The 22,113-nt window shown below is 40.9% G+C and overlaps 2 protein-coding genes across 6 annotated transcripts in view; both read right to left on the bottom strand.

The window, feature by feature from the left end:
- CLOCK (clock circadian regulator) overlaps positions 1–11,450 on the bottom strand; it is a 64,629-nt gene extending 53,179 nt beyond the window's left edge. For 4 of the 5 annotated variants that reach the window (XM_065633308.1, XM_065633313.1, XM_065633311.1 and 1 more), the window contains exons 1-2: positions 11,279–11,450; positions 252–353 (exon numbers count right to left, since the gene is read on the bottom strand). The gene's annotated coding sequence lies outside the window, so the exon portion shown is untranslated. The remainder of the gene's footprint in view (positions 1–251; positions 354–11,278) is intronic. The other variant, XM_065633309.1, reaches the window with a different exon arrangement.
- Positions 11,451–15,951: 4,501 nt separating this feature from the next.
- On the bottom strand, positions 15,952–21,600 carry PDCL2 (phosducin like 2). Its single transcript, XM_065634891.1, has 6 exons — positions 21,313–21,600; positions 20,089–20,209; positions 19,496–19,586; positions 17,973–18,116; positions 16,464–16,672; positions 15,952–16,115 (listed from the first exon to the last, which is right to left on the bottom strand). The coding sequence occupies exons 1-6, from the start codon at positions 21,598–21,600 to the stop codon at positions 15,952–15,954; spliced, it is 1,017 nt and encodes a 338-aa protein (XP_065490963.1).
- Positions 21,601–22,113: the final 513 nt, after the last annotated feature.

Here is a 22,113-nt window from a genome sequence, read left to right as displayed (position 1 = left end):
TGAGGTCTGTTTTATTCCCCCTTCTAGTTTCCAAGGCAGCTCAGGTACACTCAGTTCAATTGTTTCATTCCATGCTCCAGTGTACAGGACAAAAGCTTATTAGAAGCTTATCTGAAGTTTATTTTTGCCCCCACACAACATTAATTTCAGTGTCAAATTGAAGCGGAATGTCTACCTTGCCTAGGGTTGAAAAAGACATGCTTCTGTTTAAAGCATTACTGTGCTAGTAGCAATAAAATCTACATACTTACTTAAACTACCCAGAAATGCATTGTGCCTTGTAGAGTGGGTGGATAGCATTAGTAGTCCAAATGTGATGTCATCTGAGCAAAAGTCTTCTTTGGCACAGTCTTCTGAAAAACAACAACAAAAAAACCCACAGTTCTATAAAGATTAATCCATTCAAAACAACTTTTAGAGGTGAGCCTTTGATTGCTGCTCTCTCTATTCTCGCCTGCCATTTCAGTCACTTCCTTTCCATCCCTAAACTGTCCACAATTTCACTTTCCAATTCCTCAATTCAACATAAAGAAGTAAATACACATGAAGGAGAACTTCAAAATTGCATACCACCTTTTACACAGCTCTGGCACTGCCTGAAATCCAAATCTGCGAGACAAATCCAACAGCCTAACGGTAACATTAAAATTACAGGTCTAACACGCTGCCTACAAAACATTAATATTACAATTATTATATTAAAATTGCTTCAGGATATATTATGACCTTGCAGAACATCAATAACACACCAGCCAAATTTCTGGAAAGAAAATGCATCAATATAATCTTAACCGTGTATATGTATTATGGTTCAAACAGAGGATGTGATCTACCTCAGAACAGCTCAAAACTCTCAGAGAACACGGCACACAACAGCATAAAACTGAAACATCTCCCCCTCGCTAATGAAAAACTAATTTCAGTAAGCTGCACTGAGCAGAAGCTAACTATACAACAGATATTTCTATGCACAAACGCTCTACTTATTTCACAAAGAAATAGTTCCCCGTCTGTTACGGATCACAAATTCTGTATTCCTACATGCAGTGCTGTGTATTAAATACGCATGCACCAATTCTGTAATATAATCTCACTGCTGACAATCCTGCTGGGAAAACTACTGCTAGTTAGCACTATTGATACTTTCTACTCGGCACTCCCATGTGGCAAGGTATATCCTTTAAGATATACATAAGTCTATTTCCTTCCGTTGTACGCAAGGATAGGCAGATTTGCTTTGACATAAGATAACAAAATAGGAACCTCAAAACCCCAGCTGTTTACCACCTTGTCCCCCAGTACATATAACATAGAATGAAGCAGCTGTCAAGCTGAGGAGGAAGAATGCCAATGATTGAAGGTCTACCGAACAAGTCTAACGGAATAAGAAAGGTAGATCATTGTCATCTACTTACCTGCTCTACAGTAAAATTAAATATTCTTATGTTAGAAATCAATGTTTTGGATCAAATAGCAGTATACAGGTAAGAAATGACAAACTATAGGGGGCAGGAAAACTGCCTAGGTGCCATTTGAAAAAAACAATCTATACAAGCTTATGAGAGATTATTTTTCATGTCTTATGCTGGCAATACAAAGATTAACATAACTCAATGTAATCAACCACAAATTTAATTGTCCATATAAAGGTAGTATCAGTTTAACTGAAATATTTTTTAAAGCAATTTCAGTAATTTTAATGAAAAAACACTTGTGATCTTTTTGACTTAAAGTGATAGTGCCTCAATTACCTTTGATACTAGAGGCTTCTGCAGCCCTACCGCAATTGCACTGAAAAGTCCTCCAACTTGTACAAAAACTGGGTGTAATAGAAGATAGTGACAGAGCAACATAAATGCCTGAGATAGAAATTTCAGGCACAGTTGCCTGTTGTTTTGCAACTGACTTTAAAAGCAAGTTAAATTGACAGCTAAATTTCTTAAGGGGTTAAAAAAATTCTAAGGACTACAATTTGTGTCCTGACTTTCCTGCCAAACTGATCAAACCAGCACACTATGAAATCATTTGCCTGCCTCATCTTTTTTCTTTTTTCTTCATAAAAGCCAAACCCATCAACATAATTTGTAAGGTTCTACATAACTTTTTCCTGCCCCATTTCCTAACACCCTCTAGTTACTCTTCATCTTGATTTAGACTACTCTTCTGATTTTATCGTGCTTTCCAGATCTTGCAAAATAACACATTTTCCCACTTTTCCTTCAAATCCCTATACTATTTGGACTTATTTTATATTGTCTTTTGCTTCTATATTCTCGTTTTCCTTCTTGCTGACCTACCATGCTCTGTTCTGAGAAATGACAACTTGTTTAGTTCACCCACTATGACTCACTTATTCATTTGAATCCTCATCCCCCTTTCTGAGGTCATTCTCCTCATTTTCTATGTCAATGAATTTCAGATCATAAGCTCTTCAAGGCTGGAACTATATCTTACTATCTATGAAGCATCATGCAAAGTTTTAGCGCAGCACAAAATGTTTAACTAATGCTTCTGAGCTGAAAAGAAAAACAATTTGAAAAAACCTGAAGTACAGTATTTTAACAACACAAACATTTTCAGAAAATATATTTTAAGCAAAACTGCTGAGATGTTAATCATCTGAACTACTATACTGGTTTCATCCTCAACCACACAACTCCTAGTAGTAGCTTGATTACATATAATGAATGTTGCTGCTGTGAATGGCAAGAAAAATTTATTGAATCACATTACTCCATTAAAACTGACAGCAAGGAAAGTGTGTGGGGGGAGAGTCTGCATTCCTATTCTGACAGTTCTTGGAAGCTGTGATTCATGCTGCTATTGCTCTTCTACTCACAGACAGATGAAAATCTGTTTTCCTTTAGAATATTTGTTGTTACTATGAAAACTCCTTGAAAATAAGCACAAGTCAAAATCTCCTATTTTGCAGTCCATTATGGCATTTTAAAACGAAAGTATTTTAATAATTTAAATTGATTAATTAAAATTTGCAAATACTATAAAATTTGTGAAGACTGTATTGATCACTGAAGGCTTGAAGAGTATATTTGACATTATTCAGCAGGGAACTATCTAGAAATGAAGAGCAAGCTAGTAAAGTTTTCTTCACTTTCACCATTACTAAGTCTATAAGAAGTTTCTCTAAACCTTTCAACAGGAGGGACTACAGTCCTCCACTGAGACTTGATAGAATCTTACGAGTTGAACATAATGTGGTAAATTTCAGTCTGCTGTTCATCATGATTAATAGGTAATGCAAATATAGGCAAGACAGGAAAGAACCAGAAATGTCATTCTAGACAGAAGCCCAGCTCCTGCTTTTCAACTAATAACTCTAATGTTACTAATAACAACCAATGTTACCAGACAGGAGAGTGGGCTTACAGGAAATCCCACGTAGGAGGTATTATCTTTTGTTCTTATGCTGAGAGAAAAATCTTATTCTTTGGCCATTAATTGACATATTACATACAGTAACTGGTATCACCAGAAATTTTTAGACAGCATCCTCTCAGCTTTATCTCTCCACTATTAAAAGCATTTATTCACCATGGCCTTTAAATGGGAAAATCCTATTTCTTAAGCTCAAGTTACACTTTCTTTTCCTCTTTACTACTGAAAGTGAGGTTTAAATTCTAGTCTTTTCAAAGAAATACATCAAAACCCGGAAATAATCACAGCTTAAAGCTATTCTGTTAATTTCAGAAGGATTTATTTTACATACTGAACCAAATCAAGAGTCAAGCAACTCTGCAGTTAGTGAGACATAGTATCATATCATCTAATTCTGATCAGGACAGTAATTCCTGGGTTGATGGTCAAAATATCTTTTACCATCTTATTATTAAGCAAGTTCTTCAGCGGGCAGTACACCACAATTCTGAGAGCTCTACCTGTACCAACACTCTCCTCCACCTAGCACAAGAAGCCAGGTTCCCCTTGCATCGTCCCTCTGACACCACGACAGCCTCGGTCCCCATCCTCTTCCAAAACAGCCCCATGTTCTGCCTGTCTCCTCAAGCCCTGTTGGCTCACGCAGCCACCTCCTGTTCTCCTGTCCAACACCAACCCTGCACGTGCTGAAGGAAAACAGGTCAGTACCAAACTCACACTGTATTCTCTCTCTCAAGAGAGGGTAGTGACATGTTTCTCTCTATCCAGTTTGACTGTTTTCCAAAAACCTGTAGGTACGTTATAGCCTTTGAGATTTCTATCCTTCCGACAAATATGGTGGCAATTGGTCAACAATTTTAAAAGCTGTTGGTGAATACATAAGGAAAGAGTGAGAGAAAACAAGGAAAAAGCCTAAGCCACATTTCCTTAAGAAATCAGGCTTTAAAAAAAACCAAAAAAAACAAAAAAAAGACAACTCCCTACAGGTTTTAATGAAGAAAATGTCTTGGTTGTTCACTCAGCCAAGGGAAATAAGCAGATTTTGGTGAAATCTTTCCCGATTTCTCTGGCTTTTCACAACTTCACACTTGGGTTTCAAATACACCTTCAGGGGACTAAGGACTGGGAAAGTTACTCCATGTGACAAGATATGTTTTGCCCTAATATATCTTGAAGCTTTTGGATGATGGATGAAAACTCTGATAATAAACCTTTGGCATTTCTCTGACAAGATCCATCTGAAAAATTACAAACTTTCTATCTTACCACACCAGCAGGAATTTACCATTTCCTAATTCACAAACGCCTTTTTGCCAGCAGCCACCAAACTGCTGGAATATTATTCTGTCAGGGTACATGCCAGTAACAGCCACAACTAAAAAGGCAAAAGCCAGTCTCTGACATTACATTAAATGTGTAATGAAACAGCCACCAAACACAACAAATGCTCCTAAATGCCAGAAACTAATATTTACTATGTCATTAAAAGCTTTAGTCAAATGTAAAAATAGAGACTTATGTTTTATTTAAAACAGCAGCAGCATTCTCAGAATTAGAAATATGAAATTAGTTATATTAATACAATTTATTTTGAAGCATCCTTCTATTATGAGCCAGCTTAGTATTTCATACTTTCACAATTTAATATGTAAAAATATATATTTCCTCAAGATTTCTAACACCTTAGGAAATTCACACATTATCTTTCCTCCCTCCTACAAGAACCACTTGTTACAGGCCTGCCTACTCTGTGCTCACAAATATTTGCTCCAATGGTATTTAAAAGAAAGTGCTGGAACTTCCTGGATATCTACCAGTTCAGCAGATAATGAGATGCTTGTGGGATCTGAGATCATCCTTGTACAAGCAATTGAGATATACTCACAAACTTGTGGAGCTGCAAGCTAAAAACTCTTGCAGATGATGCTATTAGCAATACTATACCCTACTATAAAGCACTTAAAATTCATACATCATGCTGGATGATCAGCCCATTCCCAAGTACTCCTCCTCTTCTAAAGCGTCCCACAGCAACACCACTACCACATGATAAGTTTGTAATTAAGTTCTGCTGCCTGCTCTGCCTGTAATAGGCAATACTACCCTAAACTAGAGTGTTCACCAGAAGAGAATATCAGCAGGACACAAAAAGGGGACTTCATACAACAGTTCGAAAGTACCAAAGCCAGGGGGAGTTCCCTCACTTAGCAAGACTTCTGAGAAAGTTAGTAGAGATGCAAACCATAAAGGTAACCAGTGAACACAATATTATGCCTCCACCTTCACCTGTTTCTGAAGGCCTAGGACACAGGTAAGGTTAGTGCTCACAACATTAGTCCCTGTCCTTTACGTACATAGATAAGCTTTCCCCATCAATACAGGAGTAATATATTCCTTTAACGTGCCAGCAAGAGGAAAAAGAGGTGCGTGCTCTCACTTTGTCCAGTGGCACAGGGTTACAGCACAGGAACTTGGAACAGAGAAATCTAAAAGCCAATCTCTGCTCTGCCAGAAGGGGATCAAACCATAATCTTTCAGCAGGCTCCACGTTGCAGTGGGGAAATGGATCAATCTATAGCTTCTCATTTCAGAACATGGAAGAAAAATTAAAACTTTGCTGGACAGAGCAGAACTAGCAGTGTGCATGCCTAGGGAGAAGGGCACCCAAATGAGAGAATGGAGTCCCGGTTTCCAGTTCCTAATGGCATTCAAAATTTTAAATCGAAGAAACTACAAAATAGTTTCTGGAACACAGGCACTCATCTCCAATTTATCCAAGAAAATAAGTTGCCTAATATTTCTCTTTGACCCAATTAGACTTTAATCATTTTGTGCACAAGGAAAAGTGGATTTTTAGGGTTTGGGGTTTTGTTGGTTTCTTGGTGTTCTTTTGTTGTTGTTTTTTGGGGAGGTGGGTGGTTTGATTTATTTTTTAAAGGAGACACCAACGAAACCTCTTTCTCCTCCTCTCTTTGTGTTTCTGAACAAAAGAGACAGTCACCACAGGTATTTGGCCTGAGTCCAATCCCACAGGTGTGCCCAAGGTGTGGTTTAAACATGCCTTTGGACAAGTGAATGCCTAATTTACAGATTGCCTAATTTATGAATAGTAAACCGCATCGTTCCTCAGTAAACAGATTTAGATGCCGAGATGCTCAGTTGTGACAAGATTATGGAAGATCTGAGGGAAAACAAAACTTCAAGGTGCTTTACTAGTGAAAATCTAGAGATCTGTAAAATTTAGCCAATACATGGCTACAATTTTAGTCGGGACTAGACATCCAAAACACATCTAAGCCACAGTTTTTACTCCTCTATATTATTTCATGGATCTGGCCATACGCTAAAATAACATACATCAAAAAACTTCCTAGAGATATTTGCAAATATCCTTTTTAATGGAATTTTAAAAGGACCTCCATAGAACAAGGGCACATTATTTCCAAAATCCACTTTGAATGGATCAGTCTTACTCCAGGAATTGTTTTCTTCCATTTTAACATAAGCATAATATTCTAGCACCATTTATCTTGTGGTACCAGGCTGTCATTATGGGTGAAATGATATTAGCTTCAAAACTGAAATTTTCTCATGTATTCTGAGATTATTAAACACTAATTATATTAAACGACAAAGTACTTAAATAGCCACATTTGTGCCTAATTTGGCTACATTTTTATCATGAAGATGAGTAATGCCTATAGTATCTTCACTCTCTAAATATGTCTTTACCAGCCTTGAATCTCATAGGCTGTCTAATTTTTAAGGATCTATATTTAATAAAATATTAATACTACTAATGATGATTTTATAATATACTCCACAATGCTCCTCAGAACATCAGTGCACAACAAGAAAACTAATTCATTGATTTTAATGACAAAATGTAACAGTTGGAAAGAGTCCAGAGTGTGCAATGCTAAACTGCTGAAAGAATCTGAGAAGCCTTGTTGCTTCTACATAATACTAGATATATGACAACCGCAGAGTAACAAAACTTTTTATATATGTAATTATATATTCTGAAAGCGGCTATAATTAAGAATTTATATTATACACAAAAAGTAGGGTAAGAGAATATTAAGGCTATAAAATTAAACACTCAGGCATGAGGTATGCCCAAATTAGAGTGGCCTTTGCATTACAAAGGAATTTTGTGGCAGCAGTAGGGGCTGAGAATTCAGTCCTTCAAGGCAGAAAACAACTGCCTTAACCAAAGAGTCTTCTTCCTCTTCTGTGCTTTTGCATTTCACGCATTTAACTCCTGCAACAAATGAACATGGGAACCTCCAACAAACAGTTTCAAATTATTACAGACCCCCATTAACTGAATTAACAAAATAACCAACTGCAACTGTCAGTTGTTTTCCCCAGGTGGACCTGGGGAAAGGACCTGGGACTGGGATCCCTTCCCAATGGGTATAGACAAATTTGCTTTGCCAGAGTTACACAGAGACACTGGAATCTTTCATTTCAGACTCTGCTACACAGCTGAAGATGAGCTTCCTACACCTCTTTCTATCCTGAAAGACCACTAAATTCCAAATACTACCAATACTACTAATGATAATTCAGCATTAGTAGAAGATGAGAAAGACAGTTGAATGGTTTGGCCACTCTCTGTCTATAGTCCCACAGATATTTTTTCTTCCCCTCCAGAGATAAATCTACCTTAAAACAGCTACTGCTCTCTCAGCAGCCTGGCGACTCTCTCCTGTTCTTGTGCCACTCCTCCAGTGGTGCCATTATAGCTTTCTACAGGGTAAGCCAGCTCAGTTAGCACAGAAAGTTTAAAAATACTTTGCAAAATAAATAAATAGAAGGTAAGAATGGCAGGAACAACTACTACTGTCTTTGTTACACAACTATTTACTAATACCATATATCCTCAGAAACATTTCTAGATCTGCTTCATCATCTGGCCTTTACCATTTCTAGTGTTCATATGGAAACCAGTACTTTAAAAAGGGTGAAACACTAAAATGTGCTTTTCTTTACTTCAAACACCGGCCAAAGACTTTTTCTCAAGAAAAACTAACTCATCAGTGTAATTCAAAGGAAAGTATCTTAGCTGTAATTCCTAATTATATTGTGTGTTTTGTATTAAAAACTGTATTAGGGTACTAATTTTCTATTTTAAGAGAAGAATTATCCATATTCTTCAATCTACAAAATTAGGCTGAAACTGTGAGGCTTTAGACAGCAAATTATACATTTCTCCTGAAGGGGTGCATAGCTAAAAGAGGAGCTGTTTTCAAATGATGAAATTACCTAGAGAAGAAAATGAAAATAGTTGTGAATCAAAAAATGCCAACACAAGTCTATTACTTTTAGTAAAAAAAAAAAAATCAAAACTTTTCAAGTTGAAAAAAACATTTCACATAAAGAACATGTGGGGAGGGTGGGGGTCAATATCTCCACCTCTAATTTATACTTTGAACTTTTTGCACAAATTTAGAATAGGGGGGCAAAAAAAACAGCAAAAGCTCAAAGCTCCTGAAAGCAGCAATTTCCTTGGCAAGACCAATCTATTCATGAAGATTCAGGTCTCTGATGAAATTCTATATTAACAAGACAATTACCCAACACTACAAATTGCATTTAAAGTAATTAACACTCAAGTTCTTAAATTGCTTAGTACAAAAAGAGCAAAATTAGCTAGAACAGAGTGTTTATGGGGTCCTTAGAGCATTAGTAAAGAAACTACTCTCTGCTTTCCTCAAGTCCTTTTATTTTACCTTTATGTGTTAAACTTTTCTATGTAAGTACATGAAGCAGCAGAAATAAAAAACAAGACATGGCTGAATGACATCTTAAACTATTAAATATCAACCCAGGAGTTATTATTTTCCTGTTTGGACTGTTTCTTGAGAAGGGGTAACTCTTGCCTTACCAACAAAATTCTCACATTTTAAAACGCTAGCACCCACGTTCAACCAACAAACCCTAACCCAACCACGTAACTTTTGCTAATCTGAAAGCAGTACCTGTAACATTTTCGAGAAAGTATCTTAAATGGATATATATGAAAATCAAGTTTACTAAAAAGAAAAACAAATGCAGTTACTTGTCCTGTCAAGTAGAATTCCTCTCTATTATAACAAATACTGACTAGTTTCAAACAACATGCCCAAAACCCACAGATATTCATAGATAAAATTAATTTTATTCCTGTAAGATTGAACAGTGCAAAACAACTGCAACTGCTGACATTTAACTTCGCCAGGACTACCACAATTCAGGTGTATTTCTCAAGTACTTCTTTCAGTAGAGTATTTGCTTAAACAATCCTCTTGCCTTCTGGCACACCTGTCACCTAGATAAATGATCTACGTTAAATATAACCACATTAAAAAAAAAAGAAAAAGGTAGTTAATTTTAACCTGGATCATTTCCCCAACCCAGTTACAGGACAGGGTTCCGTGAACCGTTGTGTTGGCACAGCTGCGGGGGGCAGCAAAGAGGTGAGAGCTGGAAACAAGCAACAGACAGGCCTGTTTAAATCAACACTGCTACCAAAAGCACTCCTTGTCAAACTGTGTCATCAGAAAAAAAAACCAAAACCAACCCTTTACTTTAAAGATTTAGAGGATCAGGATCTACGATCAGGCGCTCCGCCTCTACATGCTGCTTCATATCCCAGCTAGAACTATATCCAACCTTCCGTGTGCCTCTTAGCAGGTCAACTTTTAACATGCACATGAAAACAACGGCCTTCTAAAGATCTCACTACAAATACGTTTGATTAGTTTACAAGCACTCTTCTGCATGAAAAACACATTTCAAACTTATAACCAGGCCTAAACTACTCGGAATATGAAAGTGAAGCCAACCAAAAATCCAAGTCTATTTTAACAGAAACACAAAAACGAAGTACCACGGATTTCCAGTCCCTCACCGGTCATCCTTCACACACATATGCGTGGAGTATTTGACACACTGATTTTCAGGATGCATGCAAGTCGTGAGAGGATTGGGGGCTACTGAGAAGTTCTCATGTTTAAGAGCACAGACGCATTATAGGAACCACAACAAAGTTATCAGAGAAAAAAAAAAAAACAGGCCCACGAAGTGGGTAACTCAACCTTGCACCCCGCGGCTCCAGTCCACCTGCCACAGGGAGACTCGGCGCCGCAGCAGCGCCCGGCACCCCGCAACCGCCGGGAGCCCGGGGCCCGGCAGAGCTGTCCCGCCGTAGGCACAGCCCGGGGGCCGCCGCGGCCCAGCCGCCTCCTCACGGCCCAGCCGCCGGACGGGCACCTACGGCCGCGGTCCCCGCGCAGCCGCCTGCCCGCCTCGTAAACACTTTCCCCGCTCAGCGCGCTGCGCGGAGCCGCCGCGGAAAAGCTGCCCCACGCGCGGGGCGGCGGGGGCGGGCGAGCCCCTCCGGCAGCCGCCAGACGAGCCGCCCCACGGAGGGGAGCAGCGGCGGCCGTGCCCCGGGGGGGAGGCGCCGCCCGCGGCTCTGCCCGCCACAGCGCCGATGGGCCGGCGGCGGCTCGGCTCGGCGGCGGGGGATGCCAGGGAGTCCCGCGCCCGCCCTGCCTGCGCGCAGCCCGGGCGGCGGGGGCGGGAGCGGCCGGGCGGGCGCTGGGCCAGGCGGGCAGGGCTCCAAACGTGCCCGGGAGTTGTGACAGGAGCAAAGTGGGTCACCGGGCCTAGCGGGTGCCCCGCGAGCGCCCCCCGCCCCCGGCGGCGGCCGCCCCCGCCCCCGCCCGGCCCAAGGGCAGCCGCTGCCTTCCCTGCGCGCCGCCGCTGCCCTGGCGGCGGGGGACCCGCCGGCGCTGTCAAACTTTAACGGCTCCGCTCCGCGGCGTCCCCCGCCTGCCCCCCGCCGCAACCGGGCCCGGCGGAGCCGCCCGCCCCGCAGCGCTCTCCTTACCCGGCCCCGCACGGCCGCTGCCCGCCCGACCTCTCCCGGCGAAAGCCGCTCCCTGCGCGCAGCCCCGCGCCCGCCGCCGGCACTGAGCCTCCTCCAGCGGCAGCACCAGCAGCCGGGCCCGGGACTCCCCCGCCACCGCGCCTGCGCCGACGAGCCCACCGCGGGCAGCAGCGGCGCCTCGCGCCACCGCGCGTGCGCCGGGGCGCACTGCAAGCCGCAGCAACCCGGCCTCTCGCGCGCGCGGCGCCTCCGTCGCGCACGCGCACAGTGGCGGCGGCGCGCGGCGAGGTGATCCCCGGCTCTCCGCCCGCCTTTCTGCGCGTGCGCAGTCCCCTGCCTGGGAGCCGCGCGGGGCTGCGCAGGCGCAGTGGGCGCCAGGCCCCCCCCACCCCGAGCTGGGCTCACCTCGCCTCACCCCGCTCCGCCGGGGGAGGAAATGTCGCTGGCCGCGCTGCTGCGGCCCTTCGGATATCGCCCGCGGGGGGCGGCGCTCCCGCGGGGTCGTGTCCGGGCGCCTGGGGAAGCCTGACGCGGCGAGGCGCAGCGGCGTCACGTCTCCGGCTTGGAGCGTCAGGGCTCGCTGGGCCGCCGGTAGCTGGGCTGCGAGGTGAGGAGCCGGGGAGCGGGGACGGCGCCCGTGCCCGGCCGCGCTCAGCCTCCGGACAGCGGCGCCATGGGAGCCTGCGAGTGATGCCGCTTTGCGGCACGGCCGGGCCGGCTGCCGCCGCTGCCAGGCGGGATGCTCCGGGGCTTGCTTTGCAGGCGGGCGCAGCGCCCGGAGCCGGGGGCTCGGAAGGGGCTCCGCTGAACGGAGGCGAAGCAGCGAAGCTGGTGCACAGCGGCGTCCGGGCAGCGCCTGAGCGACCGGCACGGAACCCGGAGCGGAGCGAACAGCGTCTCGGTGCTCGCTGGGAACAGACGTGCTACCGCAAGTTATTTTGGGATACAGGCGATCCCTCCGGGTGGTGGTTGATGGTTTATCTTTTATGCATATGCTGGTAAAACTTAACGGGGTGTCAGAGAGCAGACTTGACCGTCTCAGTCCTTTTATGTGCAATGTTTTTAATACCAGTGTTATAAAATAGTCTTACCGAAGTTTAAAAACAAGAAATGCCCCTACGTAAACTTAAGATCTCGACAGCTAATAAAATCTTAGAACCTTAAAAATACTGTACTAATGTTGCACTTTTTGTACAGTTTGTGGAGTACTAATGCTAGCTGTTGAGGTCTGAGGGGTTTCTGGACCGCCAAGTTGATGGAAGGTTCACAGCAAGTAACTTTCCTACTTTCTGACTGAAAAGCAGCAATTTAAGTCTGTTCTTATCGTTTGCAAGAGCTTACAGTTTGGAGGGGTTTTTTGTGTGGCTGCAAGGCAAAAGAGTAATTGGGAACTTGATAAACAGAAGTGCCCTGTTTGGGGTTGAAGTATTTTTATTAGGCAAACTACATGCTGATGTTTGTGTAGGTTAGCTCAGAAAACGTATCATTTCAGCTGAGGAAAACACAGCTGTAGTGGGAGTTTGCAGGACAATCTTTGATAATAAATGTCAGCATTCTTGTGTTTGTGCCTTGGTAAGGCTTATAAAAACTGTAAGATGTGCCTGTATTATTGACTTTGCAGAGAAAGTTGAGAAACAGCCCAGCTAATAAACAGCATCAGGTATCAGAGTTAATCAGATGACCGATACTGCACAGTCGTTATGTACAACTGTGATGGATTCCAGCCATACTGCTACTGCAGGACTGGAATATGCTTAAATGTGCAGTGACTATGTTAGCGTATGCAGCAGAACATAGCAGCAAACCATTTCCTGTAAAATAAAACGTTTCTCAGTGGTAATAGTGTGTAAATATTCCCAGTTTTCTTTCTCGGTTGCAAAGATGTTGATTTTTCAGTTGATCTCCTAAACAGCAATATATCTAAAAGCATAATTACAAATGCGTATAGAAGCTTAATTAGTGTTTGTGTCTGGAATGAAGTAGGAACTTGGCTGTAAAATCTCACAGATTTTTCTTTCTGGCTTACTTTTCAGGTAGATCACTTTCCCCATTCAACTCATCTTGTGACCAAAGTCTTGTGCAAAGGTACTGTAGGGACAAGAACCTCTTTAAGAGTAGTGCTGCTAAAGAACTAACCACGTGCTCAGTTTTTCCACAGGAAGAATTCTAAAAAGCACTAGTAAAAACACTTATTTTTGTTAGTTATTCGTAATGCTCTATTTCTAGCTTTCAATTGAGGAAAATGTGATATAAACAAAATTAATAATTTCTTTAGTCATGTAAAGGATAATGTTCCTGTGAGGAAATGGAGTAAAGGTAATAGGATACAGCAGGGATGGAAAATCCAGGAGAAAATGCAGGAATGTTTTCAACAAAAATGCAAAATTACCAGAACTAGAATATGTATGAAATTTGTCACAAGATCTTTAGTAACCAGTAGTAATTATTGAGGAAAACAAAGTAGAGATACTGTACTGTCTCTCTTCAGACCTTGCATTTATGGGAGTATAACACCTACCTGCTGCAGTGTTGCAGTAGCAAATTACCCTTTGTGGCTTGCACATCTTATGTTTTGGGACTTGACAAGATCAAAACAGGCAACATAGCTGTGGAAATCACATGCATTTGCATTTTCTGCCAAGGTTATGGCCTAACCAAGGTCATTTTTTAATGCTGCTTCTCTTTTGAAAATATTTTAAGGGCTCCTGAAGGAACAGGACAGACAGATTAGAAATTGTGTGGTAGTTTTATGAAACTATTCTCCACCTAGAAATACTGTTTTTCTGGCTCTTATTGTCAGTCAATGTGAGTTTGCTCTGGTGTGTAATTATAGCTTTGTTTCGTTCACAAATGTTACATGGCAGCCAACATAATTTTCAGACATTGTCAAATTATGACCAGTGAATCTTTTGTGAGTTATTGAATGATGGGACAAGATAAGGCCAGAAATGCAGAAATCTCTGATGCACTTCCATTAACTATGGCTGTGTTTCCTACAGAACTGTCATCGCTGTCTTGTGCATGATACACTTCAGAGTCAGAGAATAATCATCTACTCAGGATGTTCTTTTTTGATCCTCACTGGTATTCCAAAGAGGATCTGTTTGAGGAAGCAGATTTTGAAACTAAATTTCATATCACTCCAGAATACTAAAAATCAGTGGATTGAACAAAGATGCTGACTTGAAAGCCTGTCACAATGTACATAATCCCTATAAAGCAAGAGTTACTAACATTCATGCCAAGGCCCTTTCCCTACAAATGGTGTAACAGACTAAGAACCAGAAACATCTGCTTTTAACTCCGGATTTTGCTGCTGCTTTGTCACATCTGATGGCTGTAATCACGATCACATGGTCACTTGGAGGAAGCAAGGGGAGCAAAGGCCCTTTCCTGTCATAGCTGCTGACCGTTCCTGTTACTTCCAGTGCGACACCACCAGCACTTGTAGAGTTGTGTATTGTGCTTGTGTACCTCACAGCAGCCACACAAGCAGGAGGGAGGTTCACCACTAAGAGGAAGCAGTTGGTAGTATTCCTTTGGTAGCAGCCGACACTGATACTCACCTGACATGACTGTGGAACTATCTAAAGTCACTGATGACCTATTTACATTTAAAACTACTAATTAGCTTTCTAGTTTGAAGTGGCAGATAACCCAGTATGTCTGAAATGCATCTACTAGTTATCTCTTTGAATCTGCAAAAGATTAAGTTTTTACAAGTAGTATCTACCAGTAGGTATCTACTAATAGTGCAGCTGTATCCTACTGGGTGGAAAAAAAAATGGCTAATGTTAATTGTTTTTCTTAGGTATCTGTGTCCTGAGTGTTAAGTGAACTGTTTCTGTCTCACTTTCCTTTATGCATCCTGATGCTATAAACCATATCAACTGTATATAACTGAATCTTCATTAGCACATTGAGATTGCTTTTTTTGTGATGAGTCACTGGAAAAATAACAGTAATACAATAGTTTGATTCACTGCTCATAATTAAAAATGCTGAATCAGGAGCGTGGTCTCTTTATTCACTCATGTAGTATCGCTTAACCTACATTTTTACTGTAAACTACTTTGTTAAGGATATACTTATTTTTGTTAGGAAGGAACAACTGATCCACTTGTCAGTATTCTCAAATAGTGGGAAGATTATCCTTGACACTGGAGGAAATTCTTGAACACCTGTCAAACAAGTGGAACTATTAGTCAACGGATTCAGGGCCAAATCCCGATTTTATATCACCATGCACATCATACAGTTTGGGTCACCTTTTTAAAGGCGGGAACTGAGAAGAGGTTTAGCAGAGTTCCACTACAGTCGTTTCACTGAGAATTAAATGAGTATTTTGTACCTATGCTGGATAAAAGGAGGAAGAAAGTATGGATTTGAGCCCATCAGCTAATACCCTCCTGTTCCCATTCCGTTTAAGCAGAGTTTGTATGAAATGGAGAATCCAGACTTTCTGTGTCAATGACAACCATCTCTATGTACCTAAAGGCAAGTATGGCTTTCATTTACTACATCCATTTTCTTCCACAAATCAAAACCAAAAAATGTACAAGTGAAACAAAAGCACTTTTTTTTTTTTTTAATTGTTTCAGGCTTACCAAAGGACTAGAAAAGTGTATGTGAGCTATTTTTTGTCAGAACAGATGATCTGCATTAACATTTTCTCAAGTAATATGTGGTTTCATCACATCACTGCTTTTTGTATTGGTGTCTTCATGAGCAGAAATATTTTGCACTGACAGTGTCATTATGTCCATAATGCTCTTTTGGGGCTTTTCTTCTAAGTCAGTTTCTATTGCTCCAACTTCTGCTAGTTTCCATTCGAGCTCTGTAAAAACGAATTACAGTTTACTCTGATAATTGCAATAAATTCTCACTTAAGAGGAAAAGGACTTCTATTACAAAGACCGAGCTCCATCTCAAGAGCCACAAAAAAAAGAGTCATCCTTGTGACAGCTCAGCTTTATCTTAGTAAAATATCTAACCATGAAATTGCAAAATATCCATGGCTATTCAACATTCTTACTAGAGAATTAGATAAATTAATTCTTTGCTTTTTGTATTCTTTCTTCCACAAAAAATAATAAACCTTTAAAAGCAGTGATATTTAGATTTAATGATTACAAACAACATACTTTTTTTTATAATGTGAATTATTTAAAAATATTTCCCATACCTTCCACTTTAAGATATATTCCCCCACATTCAGCTATGCCAATGAACCTGCCTTTTATTTCGCCAGTTTTGTATACAAGTATTGTGGGTAAACATCTGTCATAGTAATTCTGAATGCAGCTGTTTACAATGGCTTTGAGAAACTTGACTTCTGGGAACTTTCTGGCTAGCAGGCTGAGATGTTCATTAACCAGTAAACACATTGGGATGCTAGAAAAGAATAAGAAAGTATGATGACACTTGCAGTATAAATGATTTGTTAAAAAAAATGTTCAAAGGCTTCATTTTTTTAATAAATGTACCTTTTCCTATAGTCTGCTTCTATTTTAATTTGCTATAAGAATTGTACCACAAATTTTATTTAGCTTCTTCTAAGATCATTGTGATTTAAAGAGCTGCCCAAGTAAAAATACATAATAGGCACAGTCTATAAAATGTCAGTAAAGCTACCAGACGCTTCAAGCATTATGCCTCAATTTTGTTCTCTACTCTAAAAAAAAGGGGTTTTTTGTCCCACTCAAGGCCATTAACCTTTTAGAAGTTAGGATCTTAGTTGTAACTGACTGAAGTTCAAGAAGCTGATTCAGTCTATGGACCCTCAACAAGTTCCAGCAGCAGCCTCTCCTCCTTTAGGAATTTTGAGTTTCCTCACAGACTCATATTTATGCAATGAAAAAAATACGGAATTGGTTCTCCAGTAAACAAAAACAAGGAAATGCAAGAAAAAGTGCTATTTTCCTTCTTCAGATCTGTAAATTTAAATTACTGTATTTTGAACAAATTCATTTGATTGACCTATTGCTATTGCTCCTGGAAATAATACTCAGTTCCTGACAACTGAGAAGAATCGAAGCTTCCTCACAACAGGCTTAAAGAGAAGGAAAAGAGAAAGCTGATCTCAATCTAAAAAATGCATTAGACATTCCATACCAATTCTCAGTGCTTTTGAAAAACATCTGATAGAGTTGCTAACATATGCCGAACTAATCGTGGGAGTCCTTGGATGTTTGTGCTAGATCCTGTCACAACTTCTGCTACCATTAGGGAATTTATCAGGGAACCGATAAACTAACGAATTCCCTAGCTCTCCTCAGTTTTCATAACTGAGACTTTTCCTATTGGGCTTTTGATTTGTTCAAGTCAAAGGGAAATGAAGGTAGAATAATCCTGTTAGAGCACTCCTGCTGAGAAGAGTCTGCAAAAGAACTTCCCTTAGCACAGACAGTGGACACAACTTTCTCAGCGAAATTCAGAAATCCAAGTGAGGTTCAGTACATGGTGATAAGTATACATAGCAAAAGACATCTTTTATATAATGGAACAAAACTCACGTGATTAATTCTCATGAAGTGAATTGACAAAGAGGTCCCATGCTCTATGAATCCGTTGCCTCCAAACAATTGCTATTTCATTAGTTTATTGTATTTCACTTTTCTTGGTATTGCTTTGTAATTACCAGTTCAATTCTCTGTATTGAAGTATTCAACATCTTAAACAAGAAAGTAATTACCTTGACCGATAAAGATGAATTATAACCCAAACATCCTCTGGAGCATTTGTAACTTCCTTTACATACTGCTCTCCAGAAATTTCTCTTAGCTCTCCATATTTTTGCATCCTCTGAAGACATTTCCATTCTTGCAAGCGTTGCTGCCTGATTAAAAAGTAATAATTAAGCATTTGGAACATTTTAAATGCATTTTAAAATAATTTCTAGTGCATTTCTCTCTGTTATTCTAATAAATGCTTTGAGTAACCCTTTAGCTCAAGGTCTTCTAACATAATTTCGGAGCTAGAAGGGCTTCCATGCTAATCTTTATTCAATAAGATAACATTAAAATACATTTTCTTTGTTTTATATTCCTCAGTATCAGATTTGTGAAACCTGAGTAACAAAACATGTTGCACAAAGGTTTATAATTTGAGACAATGCAAGAAAAAAATTAAGCAGGTACTAATTGTTTCTCTGAAAATGAGATTAGTTTGAGGAGGAACTACCAGTACAGAAAATTTTACAATAATTCATAAAAATTGGAATGTAAAAACAGTAGATGGCAGTCTTCATCTATAAAAATATTTGTAAGGTAGAGATGGAAAATGCCTCGCTCAGATTTGTTAAACTAAAAGCAGCTATTAATTTTACTATACTGAAAGCCACTATAGAAGTAGCTTTTTCAAAAAAAGATTAAATAATACATGTGCAATGTTATTATACTCTAGCAACAATGTATGATAATTTAGGTTTGCAACTTCCACATAGTTATGTGAATTTTTATTTTCCTATGAGAATACAGCACTAAATACACCGTGTTTGCACTAGAATTATTTTAGTCATTTTAACAATGCAAAAGCAGTAATTACAGGTAGAATCTAGACAGAAGAAATATTTTGATCATATTAGCGTTTTTATTGTGTAAACTGCATGTCTCATTTTTTGTAGTTACAGTACAAAGCACTGCAAAACTCAGCAGAGTACTTTGTAAAATACCTAGAAAAATATACATGTGAATGTCCAATATAGCTAAAATTATTAAGTCTCCATACAAGCTGCAAAAGTTTTCTGAACCTCAATTCATAAAACATATTGCCTCTGCGTGGTATTGTGTGTGTGACTGGTGTACTATTAAACAGCTGAATAAGGTTGTGCCACAGTTATGCCTCAGAACTGTATATGGTATATCACAGAATCACACAATCACAGAATGGCCGAGGTTGGAAGGGACCTCTGGAGGTCATCTGGTCCAACCCCCTGCTCAAGCAGGGTCAGCCTGAGCAGGCTGCCCAGGACCACGTCCAGACAGCTTCAGAACATCTCCAAGAATGGAAACTCCACCTCCTCCCTGGGCAACCTGTGCCAGTGCTCAGTCACCCTCACAGTGAAAAAGTGTTTCCTGATGTTCAGAGGGAACCTCCCATGTTTCAATCTGTGTCCATTGCCCCTGGTCCTGTCACTGGGCACCACTGAAAACACTCTGGCTCTGTCTGCTTTATACCTTCCGTTCAGATATTGATAGACATTGTATCTTACTATACCTGTACATTTCAATAGCTTTCCTATCAGCTTCATCAAAGTCATCTTCAGCTTCCTTCAGTTCTTCAAGATTCATCCTTTCATATGGTTTCACTACAAACAACAAACAAAAAAATTAGTCACCTTTTGTGCTCCAAAGTGTCTACAAACATTTTATATGTATGAAAAGTATTACAAAGGCATGGAACTACTAAAAGAAAAAGATGTACTAATTTCAGAAATTAGTCTACTTTAGCATAACTCTGCGTAAGAGAAAGAAAAAAATTCAATTTATTTAACTGTAATTGTATGAGAAAACACAGAAATGCAGGAGTGGATCACTATCAATTTTTCAGGACATGAATCTTGCTTATACTGACTGGTTCCCTTATGAAATTATGAAAATTAATTATCCGTACATGTTACATGCCATAATGTTTGTCACTAACTGTGTTATATGTTTAATTCAGAATCCTTTTTAAAATAATCAAGTGAAAATAATTTAAATAAAAATATAATTGTTGTACAATGTCGAAGTTACAAGAAGCATTATTGAAAATACCTCCACTTTTCAAATTTTCTTATACTAATGGCATGTATTTTTAATTTTACTTGCCTTCTGCTTCTTTCTGTGAGTGTAAAACCATTTCTTCAGTTTCATCTTCTGTTTTTTCTTTTGGAGGAAGAATTCCAAAATGTCTCAGTATGTCATTCCATTCAGTATCTTCATTTGGATCCTGTTTTAATATTATGAAACAAAACCAAATCATGAACACGAGTGATACATGTGCCCTTTGGCCTCCACACAAGTGCTTTACCGTATGATTTCCTAACCTAAGGCGGAACCAGATTTCTCCACTTCACAGAATCCAAATCCTTCTCCATAGCAGAAGGACTACAAAGAATCACAAGGCATTAAAAAACATAATAAAATAAATATCATCATCATAACTGGACAAGTAATTTCAAAACCATGCAACAAAAAGGACTAGTGAAACAGAATTGAAATGCAGGTAACTTAGAAGATAAGCCCTGGCCAGTTTTTGCCAGGAGAGATTTTGACATTTTGTGTTTTTCCGTAAATTTAGGTCCTACATAAAATGTGAACTCTCGTCTTGAAGAAGAGAATATCAGAAGCTAGCAAACCTTTAACAATTTTTTAAAAAATTGAGTTAAATCCATGTGTAAAAAGTTGGTGTTAAGTGATTAGTTCAAGGTCGCACTGATATGCGCAGACGAAATAGATGAAAACGTGCATCAAAAGCTTCAGAATATATTTGATGGTAAGGGTGCAAAGGATCCAAGCAATGGCAAAAGTGATCTGATGTAGCTAGACTACTGAAGCAGTATTATTCTACTAGCAAACCACAATCCCAAGCCAAAAAACTCTTAACCGTTCTCAGCGCTGCCAATGATGTTGGTTACCACTGGCTTTGCCAGCGGTTATGCACAGATCGAGTCTGGGAACCTACAGGCTGGTAACTTCAATCCTTAAGTGTAAGTAACACTTCTGGTAAGTTTAATTTGCAGTTCTCCTTTTCTGAAACAAATTCTCAATTATGTTTTTAAAATATCCTACACCTACAATTGTCCAGCTGTCAGTGGAGTATTTTATTATTCTTACAGGACAGTAATAATAGTAAATTCTTAACCCTTAGAAACTCCAGGTTTCCTCATGTACTCTCACAAGACCAGGTAAACTGCTCTCCCACCTGCTGCTTTGTGGAACCCCACAGTGGCTGGGAAGGCTACGCAGGGCCGGGGCAGTGGCACTGGCTCTGCCTGCCGAACGAGCCCTCCCTGGTGGCCACCCGTGCCCCTGCCCTCCCCACCACCTCGCCTGCCTTCTCTCCTTGCCTGGCCAGGCAGCACGACACGGCCCTCGCAGCCTCCCCCATTGCCCCAGCTCCCTCATCACTCTCAGCCGCTGCCCCACCGGGACAGCTCGGAGCTGGGGTGACCCTCCGCGCCCACCTGCATGGCTCCCCCCGGGGCCAAGGGCTGTCCTCACGGGGACTCTGCCCCAAGGGTGGCAGGACGGCGGTGGCCGTTGGGACGGGGTCAGCCCACCCACACCGGCTGTAACGGTGGCGGCTGGTGGTCGTTGGGTACTGCTGACAAAACCCATCCATTTAAAAGCAGAAAACAAACAAACAAACAAAAAAAAAACCCACCCCAAAATCCAAAAAAGCAGACAATGAAACACAGGGCCCTTTGGGTCTGGGCCGCTCCAGGCAGCAGTTTGGCGCTGTGTGGCTGAAGGTGGCCGCCCCGCTTCCCCGCGGCCCCGGCCTGCTCGTCCCGCTGCCCGCTGGAGCGGAACCTGCCGGTGGTGCAGTGTAAGGAGGCGGGGGGCTGGAAACTTAAACCAGTAACCTAATTTAATAAAATTCAATACAATGTAATAACTGTTTTTTTGGCAGTAGGCCACATGTTAGTTCTGACAAGAAGCCACATAAAACCAGATCCTCAGTTTGCAAATGATTGCACCAGATTGACTGGAGACACAGCAAACTGCAGAATGAAAACAAGTAGGTAAGAAGAGGAAAAGGACTTTTTAAGCCCATTTCCACCTCCAAGGCCACCTGTTCTCCCAGCTACCTTCTGAAGTTCAGCTGCTCATCCAAGTTTGTGAAAGCAG

Source organism: Caloenas nicobarica, chromosome 4, assembly GCF_036013445.1.
Source record: "Caloenas nicobarica isolate bCalNic1 chromosome 4, bCalNic1.hap1, whole genome shotgun sequence".
Taxonomy (NCBI): Eukaryota; Metazoa; Chordata; class Aves; order Columbiformes; family Columbidae; genus Caloenas; species Caloenas nicobarica.
Note: the sequence above shows the minus strand (reverse complement) of the source record. Positions and strands in the feature narration are given on the sequence as shown.